The sequence below is a fragment of the Ovis aries genome, chromosome 15, assembly GCF_016772045.2.
Source record: "Ovis aries strain OAR_USU_Benz2616 breed Rambouillet chromosome 15, ARS-UI_Ramb_v3.0, whole genome shotgun sequence".
NCBI lineage: Eukaryota > Metazoa > Chordata > Mammalia > Artiodactyla > Bovidae > Ovis > Ovis aries.
The window spans coordinates 27,832,591-27,845,798 of NC_056068.1; the positions used below are offsets into that span (position 1 = coordinate 27,832,591).

Consider the following 13,208-nt stretch of genomic DNA (forward strand, 5'->3'; position numbering starts at 1 on the left):
TTTAAATGGTTGGATGGATGGATGATTGGATGTTTGATGGGCTTCCCAATGAATACCAACCATTCATCCATTCAGCTATCAACCCATCCAAGCATCTATCCAACCATTCACCTAATTATCCATTCATCTATTCAACCATTCATCCAATCAGCCATTCATACAACCATACAATCATCTACCCATTTTATCATCCATCTGTTCTTCAAATATTCATCCATCCTCCATCGAGCCAACCATCTAGTGATTCAACTATCAGTCCATCAGACATCCAATCATCCATCCATCCAACCACTTAACAACTATCAACCACCCAATGAACCATCCTTTTATCTACCCAGCTCCTAAATACCCTAGGCAGCCTTAGTTATTGCCTCTTTTGTGCTCTTATTGTGCCTTGGCTGTGAACTCTATAAGGGCATGGGCTGCTCTTTCTCATTCATTTTTATATCTCTAATGTCCGGCAGTATCTACAATATAGCAGATACTCAATAAATATTTTCCAAATACGTGAACAGACATTTATTTAGAAACTTGTTGGTCTTGGGCAAATCAAGCCCATTCATGCCAGACTGTGGTATCAGGTGTTGTGACAGGGGAGGATACTAAAAATATTTAACACTTGACAAGGCATGGAAACAGCTCAGTCAAAGCTGAGCAAGGTCCTAGAGACCACGTGCATGTCTTTAGTGGCTGGGCCCTAGGAAAGTTGCAGAGGTCCTATATGAGAGAATGGAGCATCCAGGGCGGAAGGGAACAACATCTATTTACCAGCCAGCTATGGAATTGTTCAAATGTCTTAACCAGCAACATGGTTTTACCAGTGTGGACCGCTAAAAGTCAACCTGGTGAGGGCAGGCACAAAGTCTTGGGGACACAGAGGAAGAAGCAGTGAACAGCTAAGGAGATTTCAGAAGTGACAGCTGGAGTGAGTGCTCCCTTCAAGGGGACACAGACACCCTCTCTCATCCAGACAGTGCTCCAGGCCAGTGCAGAGTGGCCAGTGCAGCTGAGGAAGCACAAAGAAACTCTCCTACCTCGGAGCCGCTTCAGCCGCTTCTCTTTCCTCTTCTTGCGAACGATGAAGAGCAGTGCCACCCCCAGTGTGGCCAGGATGACCGGGCAGCCGATGGTGAACAGCTTCTTCACGTCATCCCCCTCGCCTTCCGCAGACTTGATGGGCGGGATGGTGCCTGAACGGGGGTGAGGAGGGGAGTCAGATGTCCCCAGGAGTCGAGCGTTATGCAGAGTCTCGTGGGCAACATAGCCCTTGGACCTCTCCTGCTGCCTTTGGTCTTCCTCCGATCTCTGCTTCGCAGTTCAGAGCCCCAACTCTCCCCTCTGCTTCCCCCAGGTTCTGGTCCCATCAGGACAGCCATGAATGGTTGTGTAGTTTTTATATTGCATATGATATTAAAGACTCCTAGGCCTGCTTTAGAATCATCCTGAACCCTTTCAGAGATAGTCTCCTGCCTGTTGGAGTTCAGAATTCATTTCTAGAGGGTAGCTGATGGGCTTAGATTCCCACATCCAGCTGGTAAGGTTGAGGGATGGTGATGAAGAGGATCACAGGAGACAGAAGTCAGGGCAGTGGGATCCTGTGTTCTCTTTCCCAGATGGGGGCAAAAGCCACTCAACACCCCACAGTCTCTCCCTGCCCCCTCTCCCCCATGGGTGATATCTGCTAACCCTGGGGGCTGCTAGGAGATATGATAAGTTCTCCCGCTGACAGAGCCTTCTGCCAAGCCCTGATGTTTACTTGTTTCAAAACCTCAGCTAAGAGTCATCTTCTTCACGAAGTCTTCCTTCTTTGAGCAAATACCCTGAAGATGCCACTTTTATTCTGTTTCCTTAACACACAGGTAGATTCAGTTAAGCTTGTGACAGCTGGTCCCCATGAATTCAGCCTTCTATGTGCCTTAAACATGTGCGTGCATGACTGTGAGGTATCCACATGTGGCCGACACCAGTTGGTGCTCATCAAAACACCCATGGGCTCAGCTACATTCCCCAGACTTCCTGGCAGTTAGGTTAGAGCCATGTTACTAGTTACGCACAACAGAATGCGAATAGAAATGATGAGTGTCTGTCACCCCCTGGCCAGGGCAGTTAGGAACTGCGGTGTCTTTTCTGTCTCTCTCTTGCTCGTGACCTTGGAAGCTGCATGTTCAAGATGGCATAGCTAACATGGCTAAATGATGGTGGCCAGCCAACCCTCACAAGATGTTATGAGAGTGAGAAATCTTCATTGGATCAAGCTATGAAGCTTTTAGTGTTCGTTACTGCAGCATAGGTTACCCCATCCTGGCTAATGTACCATCTTAGCAGAGTGTTCTTATAGAGCAGGACATCAACTACCTCTCTGCCTCCTCTCATCTCTTTAAGGCAATGGAGAGCAAGGGTTGCACCTTCAAAGACCCTCTATTTTTTTTTTTTCAATTTTATTATTTATTTGGCTTGCTGGGTCTTAGTTGTGGTATGTGAACTCTTAGGTGCGGCATGTGGGATCTAGTTCTCTGACCAGGATAGAAGCTGGCCCCATCTCCCTGCATTGGGAGCGTGGAGTCTTAGCTGCTGGACCACGAGGGAAGTCCCAAAGATCCCCTGTCTTCAGTGTTACTGAAGTCAGTGTTACTAACCTGATGCCTGCCTATCCATCTGTGTGGTCACAGGTGCATCTACCCACTTATCTGCCTACCTGTCTGCTGCTCCTTTTGCCTGTCCTTTGCTTGATTACTCACCCATCTGCCTTTGTCCCTGACTAGAGTCATACCTCTTTGCAATTTGCTGTCTATCTCTTTACGTGTCTGCCTCTCGGCCAGCTTCCCCAGCAGCAGCCCCCGCCTGCCCTTGCCGACTCACTGCCATCGTAGTCCAGGGTGGCAAACTGGGCAGTCTCGTTGCCGCAGCCAGCGCTGTTGCAAGCCCTCATGCGCAGCTCGTACCACGTGGCCTCCCGCAGCTCGGTCAGAAACACCTCCCCGGAGCTGTTGGCGCGTAGGCCCTGCCAGGCCCAGGTGCCCTTGGGCCGGTACTCCAGCATGATGGCAGTGATGGGGCAGCCCCCATTGTTCCAGCCCTGCAGGTTAAGCCGAGCATGCGTGGAGTTGATGTGGGTGAAGAGGTGCTGGTCTTTGCTGAAGGAGGGCTCTGGGGGGCCAGAGGGAGAGACAGAGGTTAGAGAGACTGGGAAGGATTTCCCTGGGGTGGCTTGGGACCGGGGGATCGGTGGGAGGTGTGGATGGGAGTAGGGATGCTCCAGGGGACAGAAGGGGAGTAAGAAGAGAAGAGGGAGAGAGACAAGGAGAGCAAGGCCTGGCCCAGGAGGAAGACAGAGGAAGGAAAAAGGAAGAGGTGAGCCATCTGTCTGCCACCGCCTGCAGGGAAGTGGGGCCAATTTTTCCTACTATGATTCATCCAGATGCTGCAGCGATGGAACTAGGTGGGGTCTCCCTGGAATCTCTGTGCTTCCTGTGCCCTTCTACCCCATCCCAGCACTTGCCACCCTGTCCTGGGCCTTACCCCGCCCGTGGGTCTTGGCCTCGATGATCTCACTGATGCGCCCGGAGCCCACGCTGTTCTTGGCCGCCAGCTTCACCTTGTACCACGTGCCGCACTTGAGGCTGTCCAGCCTGAAGGACCGCTCACTCGAGCTGACGAACACATCCTTCCACTCCTCACTGTTGTCCACTGAGTACTGTAGCACGAAGCCTGGCCGGGAGGTTTGCCTGGCTCAGGAGGGGCAGCGTGGGGCCTGGGGTCCCTCAACAGCTGTCATGGGACTGGGCTCTGCAGGGGGCCAGCAGGGGGAACTTTTGGCCGTTAGGATGGGGTGGATGCCAATTAGATGCAAAAGTGGAAGGATCTTGGGTGAGTTGTAGGACTCGCTCCCATTGGCTCTTGTGTTAGGGTTTAGAAGCCAGGATGGGGAGGGGAGCAGAAACCGGAGCCGTGAGACTTCAAAGGGGTCCTATTGAGACCCTGCTACTCTGTGTACGGTCCCCTGGCCCCAAAGCATCACTTGGGAGCTTGTTAGATATGCAGATTCTCAGCTCCCCCGAATCAGAATCTGTGTTCTTACAAGATCCCCTGGTGATTCATATGCATATTTAAGTTTAAGTATCTAGAACATTTGTTGATTTTATAGGTTTGGAAACTAAGACCCAGAGAAGAAAACAGACTTCCTCAGGTTCACACAGCTCACCATTGGCAATGCGGGGGTGGGTGTTCTAAAGTCCAGCTGTCTAGGCTGGTATATTTTCCATGGCGCTTGGGTAACTCCCCCGTGGTCCAAACCACCCCTCCTCCCATCACTTCTAAAGCGTTATGAGGACAAGCAGTGGGAGTAAGTGAAACAATTCCTCTGCCCCTGGCCCGGAATTCTCCGCACTCCTCCTCCAGGCCCCCCTCACCTCGGATGGAGCTGCCCCCATTGTCACCCGGAATCCAGGTCAGAGTGATGGACGAAGCCGAGGTTTTGGAGACAGTGAGACGGGGCTGGTCCGGGGGAACTGTGAGGGGAGAGTCAGGAGCCCACAAAGGGTTAACCTCTGATGATGGGGGATAGGGGTGCCCTCTTGCTTCCTCCCCAATGCCTACTCATTCTCCCCTCTACCCCTCCTGCCTCCTCTCCCACGTGGCCCCTCTGATCCACCAAGGGTCTGTCTCCCTGGTGGCTGGTCTTTTTTATTTAACAACTCCTCTGTCTCTGTCTTTCTTTCTCTCTCTGTCTCTCTCTTGATGGAATTCCTCCCACTTAGCTATCCCTGTCCCCACCAGAGCCCCGCCCACCTCGTAGAGTCTCAACTCTCAGAGCCCCGCCCACCTCAGGGTCTCACCTCTCAAGTCCCGCCCACTTCGCAGGGTCCTACCTCTCAAAGCCCCGCCCACTTCACAGGGTCCCACCTCTCAGAGCCCCGCCCACCTCGCAGGCTCTCACCTTGCACCAGAAGGTTGACAATGATGGTGTCGAAGCCACCAGTGTTGGTGGCCGTGCACGTGTAGTAGCCTGAGTCCTCAGCCTTCACCGCGCGCAGCAGCAACGTGCCATTGGTGTGGATGAGCCGGTGCCCGTCCATGGACACGGGGATGGCCGAGTCCTCACTGTGGGGGGTGGGGACGGCTTATGGCAGGCATCCCCTCCCAGAGCCTCCCCCAGGTTTGCAAGCAGTTAGAGCTGGGAGCAGTAAGGCACTGGCTCCAGGACCCTAGATTCTTGGGTTTTCACTCAGCGCTTCCTGGGGATATCTAGTAACCATGGCCTCTTCAACCACCCAGGGAAGGGAGATCCATGGCAGCCGACAGGGGCAGCCAGGGAGGCCAGGCTAGCACGAGGGTGTAGCCATGTACCCAGCAAGGGCCTCCCCAGGGCTGGAGATGACTGAGTCAGCCGGAAGGGAGGGACATTAGTTCTCTTCATGGCTCTTCTGCAGTGCCCATCTTTGGGGGTCACCATCCCTAAAGGGTCCTGCACACACCTGTCCTTGGTCCACTTCACCGCAGGGGCTGGGTCTCCCACTGAATTGCAAGGTAGCCGCACATCTCTCATCCAGGGTGTTGTCACGGTGCCCCCGAAAGAAATGATCTTTGCTGGGGCTAGAGGGAAGAGAGGATGAGAAGGACCCCATGTTTTCATTTTCATTTTCAGAGGGGAAATCGTTCATTCAGCAAACATTTATCAGATACCTGTTTGGACCAGGTATCATAGGAGGCTCTGAGGAGCCACAGAATGAATACAATCTAGTCTCTGTCTTCGAGTTGCTTACCATCCAAGAGGGAGACAGACACTTCAGATCATTAGAGTGAAAAATACTATGGTGGGGTGGGTACAATAGCCCTGAGAGCAGGAAGGAGGAATGGAGGAGGTGAAGAAGGCCTGGGGTGACTTCTGCAATTGGAAGCTTGGACTTGAATCTTGAAGGCAAAGAAGGGATTCACTAGCTACCAGGGGATAAGAATGGGGGGAAGGGATAGTCAGGGGATTTGGGATCAACATGTACACACCGCTGTATTTAAAATGGATAACCAACAAGGACCTACTGTATAGCACAGGGAACTCTGGTCAGTGTTATGTGGCAGCCTGGATGGGAAGGGAGTGGAGAATGGATACATGTATATATTTGGCTGGGTCACCTTGCTGTCCACCTGAAACTATCACAACATTGTTAATGGACGGTAAGCAGAAAAGGAAGGTGTGTCGGAAGGGGGAACAGAACTGAGAGAGGCATGGGGGCCTGAAACCCATGGTGAGTGGGAGGGGCTCCAGCCTCCGGGGTGATCCAAGCCCAGGGTGAGTGAAGAGAGGGCAGCAGAGTAGGGGTCGGAGCAGTGAGCGGGAGGAGAAGCTTCTGGGGCTCTGTTGGCACCTCGAGGAGGCTGGGCTTCCTCCTAAGGTCACGAGGAGGCTCACAAGGAAGTAGTGACAGGTTCAAAGTGGAGTTTTAGAGGAACCCCAGCTGCCTGCCAAGGATGTTTGATGATGCTCTAGAGACACTGTTCTAGAGCCAGTTCTGCCCTGTGGCTGGGGTTGGTCCTGGGACCTCTCAGTGGGGTGTGTGTGTGTCTTGTGTCTGTGTCTGTGTGTGTGTCTGTGGCGGGGGTGGGGTGGGGGTCCCAGGTCCTTTCCCTCCTGGAAGGAGATAAGTTCAGGAGAAGGGATTGGCTGCACCGCTGGGAGGAGGGATCAGGGGAGGGAGGAAACTTGAGACTTTGTAGAAAGAGCCCCCAGATTGGAGCCAGAAGGGCTGGCCCACCACTCTGCTGTGTTCGAGGGCTGTGCCACTCCGCCTCAGAGTGTCTCCTGGAAAATGGGATGACAACCCTCATGTCAGGGCAGCTGCAGGCCCTCTGTTCAGTGCCCGCTGACTCTGAGTTTGAGGCGGGGAGGGCTGACGCCTCTTGTTATCTCATCCAGAGGAAGCCGGTTACCCCAGGAGTTGGGCTGGGCTGAGGCAGGCACCAGCCGTCTGAGTCCTAGGCTTGGGGCCTCAGGGTTATAGACACAGGTGGCTGTGGGAGGAGGCAGGGCCAGGAGGGAGGGCCCAGGGAGGCCCAGAGTCAAGGTAGAAGCTGGAAGTCTTAGGCTTGTGTGGCTAAATCCAGTGCCCCAGGGTTGGCATGGGGGAGCCTGGCAGCTCTGTGAGGTGGCCTCTGTCTTGGTCTTGGGTTAAGGCCTCAGAACTATCATTGCCTGTAGAGTAGGGGTACACATGCCCCCATGCCACACTTATGCCCAGGTCAGGGGTTCAGTGGGGCACGCTTGAGAGCAATCATGTTCTTATTCACCCCATGCACCCCAACCAGCCCACAGCCTCCTTCGAGGCATGCCCTCTGTAACATCTGTGATCAGTGGGCTCATGTCAGCCTGAGATGACCAGGGTTTGGAACAAGGGAGCTGTCTTTGCAGCCCTCTGCTCCATGGAAGCAGCATACCCCACCTCCGTCCCCTCTGGAGGAGCTGAGCTGGGGGTAGGGCTAACACCCCTTTCTTTCACCCCCAGAGAAGAGTCTGGAGTGGGGGACCAGGGTACATTCTGCTGGGCGCCCTGACTAGTGGCGTGGCCTCGAGGCTGTTGTGAGCCTTTCTGGGAGTCAGGGGGCAGCAGAGGCCCAGTCTTGATGGGTGCAGGAGGGAGGCAAGCGGCCAGCCAGCTCCTTACAGCCAGGCCACAGACAGGGTGGAGGGAGACTACTCGTGTTGGGGAGAACCATCATTCTAGAAGGGGCCTTCTGGCTGTTTCTGCCCTCAACCCCCGCCCCAGGCTGCTCACCCTTGCCAGCAGGCTCGATGGTCACCTTCTCGCTGCTGTTGCCCCGGCCGGCGGAGGTGACGGCGGCCACCCACAGCAGGTACTGCTGCCCGCGGTTTAGGTGGGCAATCCGGTAGAAGAGCTGCTCCGGACTCGTCTCATACTCGCTGGGCGCCTGCAGGGCAGAGGCGAACACATACTAAGAGCCAAGGCCCCTGGGTCTCCACCTCCACCCTTCCTGGGGGCCCTGGGCTCAGTGGGGGCGATGGCCAGGGAGATGGGCGGTGGAAACAGGATCCTGCCTAGTTGGCCCTTTCTAATTTTGGAGCAACACTGAACAGCTTGCCCTAGACTTGACCCTGGGCTCGGCCCTGGGCACTGATGGGCCGGCTCTGGCAGTTTGCTGGGTCAGTTTCAGTTCGCCTCTTGGACTGATCCAGTCGCTGGCTGCGATGGCTTCAGGCCAGGAAATGTGAGTGTTTCCGGTGGGTGAGAGATGGCGGGAGACAGGAGAAGGGAGAATGGAGGGTGGGCGTGCAGTCCCAGGAAAACCCTGAGGAAAGGGAGTCTCTGAGAAGAAGCTAAATGACTGCGTTTGCCTTATTAGGGTTGTAGACAGGCTCCCCCAGCCTGTCCCCACTCAGAGTCACCTCTCGGCCCTACTGCCTAATGTCTCCTTCATTCCTACCACCTGTTATCGCCACCCCCCCTCCATTCTGGGGGAGGAAGGGGAGGGAGAGAGAACTATGAGAGCTTCATGGGGCAGCACTTTATTAATGATTATTAGTGGTATAGATCACTGTATATATTTGTAGGTTATATAAATCTATAAAAATTTTTTTAACCAAATGACAGTTTTGACAAGTTGCCAACAAAACAATATCGGATCCCAGTGGTTTTACCAGTTGCTTTGATGAAAAGATTATGTTGCCTTGGAAACCAGAGGCTCAGATATTGAAATGAATTTGAGAAGGAGCTTTTGATAAGCGCTAGTTTGCAGACCTCCTGTCAGCCCCTTCCCTGGTGCAGGCGGGATGGGGCTGACTTTCATTTCATTTTATTTTTTGGTCAGCCGCGGGGAAGGGAAAGCAGGACAGCACCAGGGCCTCTTTGAAATCAGGGCGGAAGTCTAGGGAGGGGGAGCAGCCCCTGGAACAGATGGGGGGCCCCGAGGCCAGAGGGAGCTAATAATTAGTTATTTTTGCAGTCAGGGGATGTTGCACACGCATGCCCCCATGCACACACTCTCATGCACACGGACGTGTAGACACATTCAAGCACATGTTGAGGGACAGATCTCCAGACAGACATGGGGTCACAGAGGGACATTCTTTGCCACCCATGGGAGGGCTGAGGGGCCCAATGACTTGTAACAGGAGAAAACATCCTTTCTGGTCCCAGACCATCTGTAAGAAGATGCTCAGGAGAGGGCACAGGCATCCCCGCCATACACACAGAGCTCACTGGCAGACCCCTCCTGCTGTCTCTCTTGTGGGGAGCTGGCCTTGGGCTCAGGAGCTCCCTGAAAGCCACCTTGAGCCCTGGTAGCTGGGAAGTCCTTTCGGGGTGCAGCGCTCGGGGACCGTGTGGGTATCTGCAGGTCATATCTGAGCACGAGGCAGGGCAATAAGGTGGCTTTGACGCCTGCCTGCCTTTCTTACCATATGGACCCCAGTGTCTCTCACGGTTCCTGGGGCCTCAGTTTTCTCTCCTGCAAACTAAGGAAGCAATCCAGCTCTGCCTGCCCTGACTGGTCGCAGTGAGGGCACCTGAGGCAAGGGGTGCACAAGTCCTTTGTAAGTGGGGACATGGTCTTCTCCTCTGTAAATGGGGGCATGTGTTTCTGTGAGGGTGGAAGGGTGTGTGCACGTGTAGAGAAAAGTTAAGTATACTTGCTTGTGTCTGTCAGTGTGTACCTGACTGTACATTTGTGTCTACACAGGGCAGGAAAGCTTTGGCTTCCCCTTGAAGGTATTAGCATCTTACCCAGGTCCTGGGTGCCTTCCTTTTCACCCCCCTAATCTCCTGAAATCACTTTCAAAAACATACAACTACACTCCAAAATAAAATCACAGTAATCAAAGGTAAAAGGTTAAAAAAAAAAAAGGTAAACCTATGCAAGGAGAAACGATAGATTAATTATTTACCCATCTTTCTAATCAAAAAATAAAAAAATAGAAAATCACAAATAGAAAAGTCATAACTAAAGTGATTTATAAATTTGAGTTATATGAAAAGAAAACCTATGGTATAATAAAAACTAGAATAAAAAGGCAAGCAATGAGCTGGCAAACACCTGCAACCTATATGAGCAAAAATGGTTATTATCTTTAATATGGAAAGAGCACTTACAAATCAATAAGAAGAAAACCATGGTCTACCCAAATAAAAAATGTAGAAAGGACATGAATTGACAATGATCCAAAGATGCAAAAAGCCAAAAATCACATAACACACAACAATAATCAGCCTAACTAGTTTAGAATCCAACTGACAGAAAATGAAAAATATATAATATCTTAGATTAGCATGTGCACAAGGGAAAAATATATGCTACTCATAATGCTGGTGGAAGTGTAAGTTGGTACAAACTTTCTGAAGAGTAGTTTGCAAATGTGCATGCAAACCTCAAAAATATTTATACTTTTTGTGATCTATGGATGCCTATAAAAATTTATCCTGAGAAAATAATAAAACAATGAGCATAAAGACTTTTATGAAGAATTCTCCAGGAAAAATTATTTATAATGGTGAAAAACTGAAAATAGATTAAACACAGAACAATTCAGGGACTGGTTAAATAGATTATGTATATACAGGCACTCAAGATAATATTTTAAAAGAATATTTGATGTCAACTCTATCTCAATAAAAAGAATATTTAATGGTGTAGAAAAGTGCCTACATATACTACATGAAAAATGGAGATTATATAACATTTTTTACACTTTTATCTTAATTTTATAAAAACCAGAACAAAACCATAGTGTACGTGCAGGTCAAGGACTGGAAGATTATACCCCAACATATTGCCAGTGGTTATCTTTAGAGAGCGAGAATGCAAGTAATTTTTATTTTCTTCTCTATTCTTCTATATGTTTATAGAATTTTCTACAATAAAATTGTATTATTTTGATAATCAGAGAAAAACAGCAAATGTATTAAACTGGAAACATTTCTAACAGGACTCAGTGCAGCTCTGGCTAGCCTTGGCCAGCCCCAGGGTGGAATTCCTGGTATCTTGCACCTTATGCAGTTTCCCACCTCTATTCTGAGAATTCTGCACACACAAGGTCACGCATTCCAGTATGTATGCACACACTCAGACTCAGACACACGTGCATCTGCCTCTCATCCCACAATCATTCCCACAGTCTTGCTTCATCCCATGTACATGAGTGTGTCCTCAATCCTGGAGCTCTTTCATACATGAATTTGTGATGCAGTTGCTTGGAACCTGGAGTATATTTCCGTAAAACGATCGCATCCCATAACTGCAGGTGGTGGTTAGGTTCCCTGGCTCCTTGTTCAGCCCAGTCCTTGCTTTGCAACATGGCTGAACTGAGTTCTCATCACGCCAGCACATCTGCCCCCCACCGGCAGGAGAGAGGTGGTTCCTCCATGCTTGGGACATGAAGGGGAAGAAGGGAGGGTCCCCGGATCTGCAGTAGCAGGAGGAGGGCATGGGGACCAGGGGCTCTGCTCTGGAGCCTGGGAGAGGTGTCCCCACCAGTGGATTGGGGCTCTTGGAGACTGAGTTAACGAGGACGCTCTGCTCCCAGACACCAATCCCTTTGAAAGACTTCATTATCAGAGGAGGTAATGCGCATACAGACCCAAGCTGGAGAAGGAGTTCCCACCCTCTCAAAACTTTATGAAGGGAAATTTGCCCAATGTCTAAGACTTCACCATTGCTAGGCTGCTAGCAATTCATTCATCAAATGTATGTCCCGGACAAGGATGTTCCAGGCACAGTGTTCTACGGCTGGGGACCTGAAGATGAAAAGATGCCGCCCTTGTCCTCACAGGGCCCCGCAGACCAGTGCGGGAGACAGGTGAGTGAGCGGGCAACTGCCGTTTAACACATTCAGCATGTGCTAGAGGATGAAGAACATGCCGTGGCTGGTAGGATCAGTAGGGGCAGACCAGCCTAGTGTAAAAAGAGCCTGGAAGGTATGTGTGTACTGGGGGGAGGGGCGGGGCGGGGCAAAGAGGGGCAGAAAACACAGCTGAACACGTTAACTGGAAAACTGTCACACACACACCCCCCCCACAACGACAGAGTTTTTAACCTAACATCTGCAGACCCCATGACCCAGCAGTTCCTTTCACAGGCCCAACAGGAATATATACACAAGAGCACCAAGAGACATGGAGTTCACAATAGCACCAACTGCAGTAGCCCCAAACGGAAAACTATTCAAATGCCTGTCAGTGGAGAATTATAAATAAACTGAGATATATACATGTAATTGAAAACTATACAGAAGTGAGAGTGAATAATCTCTAACCACACACAACAATATGGATGAAATTCACAAATTCAAACTAATGTTGGGTCAAAGAAGTCAGGCAGATTTTATATATATATATAATCCCAGGGACGGGGGAGCCTGGTGGGAGGCCATCTATTGGGTCGCACAGAGTCGGACACAACTGAAGCAACTTAGCAGCATATATATATATATATATATATAAAAATATATAAAATGCACGCATGTATACATACATATAATGCACGCATGTAAACACACATATAATGCACACATGTATGTGTACATATAATGCATGCATGTATACACACATAATGCATCACATAAAATGCACACGTGTATGCACACATATAATGCACACATGTATACACAATGCACATATGTATACGCACATATAATGCACGCGTGTATGTGCACATAAAATGCACGCATGTATGCACACATATTATACACGCATGTTGCGCACACATAATGCACGCGTGTATGCACACATAATGCACGCGTGTATACACAATGCACATGTGTATACGCACATATAATGCATGTGTGTATACACACATATAATGCACGCGTGTATACACACATATAATGCACGTGTGTATGCGCACATATAATGCACGCGTGTATACACACATATAATGCACGCAGATATATAATGCATGCATCCATGCGTGCTCAGTCACTTCAGTCATGTCCAACACTTTGAGACCCCATGGACTGGAGCCTGCCAGGCTCCTCTGTCCATGGGATTCTCCAGGCAAGAGTATTGGAATGAGTTTCCATGTCCTGCTCCAGGGGATATTCCTAACCCAGGGATCAAAACCAAATCTCCTGCATTGCAGGCAGATTCTTTACCCACGAAGCCAACTGGGAAGCCCATATATATTGTGTATTTGTACTTCATATCGTATTCACCTGAAGTCAGGATGATGGTTATACCTGTAGGGGGAGGGTTTCTGGGGTGTTGCCC

The 13,208-nt window shown here is 50.5% G+C and overlaps 1 protein-coding gene across 2 annotated transcripts in view; it reads right to left on the reverse strand.

Moving 5' to 3' along the window:
• Positions 1–13,208, reverse strand: part of DSCAML1 (DS cell adhesion molecule like 1) — a 364,102-nt gene that overhangs the window by 7,474 nt on the left and 343,420 nt on the right. For both annotated transcript variants that reach the window (XM_027979838.2, XM_042232660.2), the window contains exons 21-27: positions 7,767–7,920; positions 5,475–5,592; positions 4,937–5,100; positions 4,410–4,508; positions 3,520–3,708; positions 2,860–3,147; positions 1,035–1,190 (exon numbers count right to left, since the gene is read on the reverse strand). In XM_027979838.2, coding sequence (XP_027835639.2) covers positions 1,035–1,190; positions 2,860–3,147; positions 3,520–3,708; positions 4,410–4,508; positions 4,937–5,100; positions 5,475–5,592; positions 7,767–7,920 — 1,168 coding nt within the window. The remainder of the gene's footprint in view (positions 1–1,034; positions 1,191–2,859; positions 3,148–3,519; positions 3,709–4,409; positions 4,509–4,936; positions 5,101–5,474; positions 5,593–7,766; positions 7,921–13,208) is intronic.